Source organism: Trypanosoma equiperdum (genome assembly GCF_001457755.1).
Source record: "Trypanosoma equiperdum strain OVI genome assembly, contig: ctg_687, whole genome shotgun sequence".
Taxonomy (NCBI): domain Eukaryota; phylum Euglenozoa; class Kinetoplastea; order Trypanosomatida; family Trypanosomatidae; genus Trypanosoma; species Trypanosoma equiperdum.
The window spans coordinates 14015-16942 of record NW_027124628.1 but is presented as its reverse complement, the minus strand read 5'-3'; the positions used below and the strand labels follow the sequence as shown (position 1 = coordinate 16942).

Below are 2928 nucleotides of genomic sequence, written 5' to 3'. Positions count from 1 at the left end.
AAAAAAAAAATGTGAACGTTTGATTTGTCGGTAAGGAAACGCAAGAAGGGAGAAAGGGATAACCGTCATTTATCCATTTGACACAAACAAAATTGTAGAACACTACAGGAGGCAGCATTATCATAATAAACAAATATTTAGACACACCCCGATTGCGTCCCCTTCACCGACTACTAATTTTCACTTCGTCACCTTGACCCACATTTGTATATAAATGTCTTCATAGGGAGCCAGTGTTAATGGACTGTGTAGAAACGTACGATAAAGTCTGTAACCGTGTCTCTTAAGGAATGGTTCCTCTATTTCCTTCGCTACTGCACGAGTCATTACCATTGCGTCGGGATGAGGCGCAGATTTCGGCATCACAACACTCTGCAGCTCCGAAGCCTTTCGACTTTCCTCCAGATCACCCATGTTAAAACTATGTTTACCATCATATCTCCACAACACATATTCTTTCGGATAGCGGCGAAACATTATATCTTCCGTAACTTTAGGAAGTCCCGTTTTCTCATCCAAGTCAATAGAACAGTCAACGAAACCCAGATGATTTACCTTCCTGTGCATGTAGCTATATCCGGGCACCGTGTAACATGTTGCAATTACGTCGAGCCGGTTAATTCTCGGGCCGTCACGCACCTCAGCCATTACATCCAGAGGGCCTCTCCGGTACACGTAGCCCATCAAATAGATCATAACAATGTTGAACAATACAAACAGACGGTTCATTTTCACTACTACAGCCGATGTTCGACTCCAACGCACCAGCACAAAGGCAGCTGTAATAAGGGACAATGGGATGACTACAAAAACAAAACGCATTTCTTTGTGATCAATCAAGGAATAGAATCCTAGTGTCCATGCACCGATGCCCAGCATCCCAAGAACAGGCCGGGAGACGGCACGGGAAGCGGTATCACGCCACAACACAAGAGGCGCTGCAATTGTGAAGAGAACATGGGGACCCACAATACCAACGAGCACAGGGCCCACGTAGAAGTACCACGGATGCTCACCAAAGAAGCGGCTGAGGTTGTGTAGCACATTGAATCGGAAAAAAGCAAGTGGCGTCAGGACCCACCGGCCATAAAAACAGTAATCGAGTACCATTACTCCCCCTAACACAGCTACAAGCACGATTAGGCCTGTTAAAACGATCCGGAACAGCCCCCGAGTGAATCCATGTTCTCGCGTGGCATTCGCTAAGTGACGAAAAACAAGGGGTGAAAGGACAACGGCGGATGTCACTCGAATTGCTGAGGCGAGTCCAGTGAGAAGTAGAAACGGGACGTAGCGACGCTGCTGCAGCGTCAAAAGCACCAGCAAGGCTTCAATGACGTTGCCGTACAGCCGCACTCCACAGTAGGCCATGTACCAGTTACTCAATGAGAGCAACAGTGCCGTATACGATATGGAGTTGCAAATACCTCGTCGACTGCGAGACACGAAGACTTCACGAAAATAAGAAAATCCCTTTGTCTTTGACTGCCGCATTTCCTCAGCTAATTCCAGTTCACGTTTCGCCAGTAGTTCATCCAGCGTAGCACCCATGCGAAATACACTAACATCTATTAGTGTGAGAACCAGTGCTTGCAACACACGTGGGGCGAACCAAACAGCCCACGTTGTGTCGCGTCCAAGCAACTTCAACAGATAGAAAGGTAGTGCCACAACAGCCGGAAAAAAAACAGAGCGCAACCCGTAACGCCATTCCCACGGCAAATGCCCCTTTCCAAAAACCATATTATATGCCACTTCTGTGCTCTGCCACCACTCGTCCGGGGCCTCCACAGTGCGAATAGTCGCACAAAGAAATAGGCGATAAATGAAGGTGAGAGAAATCAACCACCACGGCATGTAAGGCTTAATGGAATCCGATGCGACATCACTTAAGATTACGGCGGCACTACCCACAGCAAGTGACCGTGACAAACAAGGTGCTCGCTTCATTAATGTGTCAAATAATAAACCCTTCGAACAAAACTAAGAAGAATATAATTTTGAATAAATAAATAAAATACATATGTACATGTTTATGTATACACTGCATACGTTTGTCACCACAACCTACACGTGGTTGCAGCGGGTTTGATCACCAGGACAGAAGAAATATCAAAGTCGTAGGCGAAAGAGAAAATAATGAGGTCGTGGGCCGAGTCCCTTCACAGACGTTACGCTCAATACCTAAACGGAAAAATGGGGTGGAGATAAGCGGGTGAAAAGAAGACAAATTGTCTAACTTCCCACGCTCTTACAGGAAAAAAAAAAACACCATCGCCATTCATACAAATTGCTCCCACAACTCCCTACTTGGCGCAGTCAGGCCACCAACAAGCATAGGAAAAATTAACAAAAATACTACCCCTACTTCGGATGTATTTTGCACACATCGAATGCACCACTACCGTCTTCAATGCCCCTCCGTGTCGGACTCTTTGCCTTCCAGATTCGATGGTAATGGTACGCCATGTCGTGACCATACCCGTGCGGATCACTGTAAACCGCAAGCATGTCATTTGCCCAGCGTTGAAACTCTGGTACATACTCATAACTACAGTGATGCGTTAAATGACTGAGCTCCTCCTTACGGTTGCGTGGGTTTGGGTGTTTCGCCTTTGCTATCTGAGCTTCACGTGCCGCCTTAGCCTCCTCTACGGTGCGGTTCGAATAGTGTTTCGTGATCCGATTCTCCACAATACCTTTACAAGCGATGATGGTTCGTATGGGTGTGCTTAACGAACACGCAGTTGCGACTACTGGTGCCACGACGAACGAGCGCCGCATCACGAAACACTCGATGTCTTTGCAATACCACCTCTGCTCGTGGCACTTGTTAGAGACCCTACTAATTTACGAGAAGCTGTCTCTTGCACTGGTAACTCAAGGGGGGCAATGAGAAAGAAAGAAGTAAAAGAGGTAATGGATTTT

At 46.7% G+C, this 2928-nt stretch overlaps 2 protein-coding genes across 2 annotated transcripts; both read right to left on the bottom strand.

The window, feature by feature from the left end:
* Positions 1–180: 180 nt before the first annotated feature.
* Positions 181–1950, bottom strand: TEOVI_000319300 (GPI alpha-mannosyltransferase III; the record flags this gene model as incomplete). Its single annotated transcript, XM_067226145.1, has 1 exon — positions 181–1950. One exon carries the CDS (start codon positions 1948–1950, stop codon positions 181–183), a length of 1770 nt encoding a protein of 589 aa, XP_067082246.1.
* A 414-nt stretch (positions 1951–2364) lies between these two features.
* Positions 2365–2784, bottom strand: TEOVI_000319200 (uncharacterized protein; the record flags this gene model as incomplete). Its single annotated transcript, XM_067226144.1, has 1 exon — positions 2365–2784. One exon carries the CDS (start codon positions 2782–2784, stop codon positions 2365–2367), a length of 420 nt encoding a protein of 139 aa, XP_067082245.1.
* Positions 2785–2928: the final 144 nt, after the last annotated feature.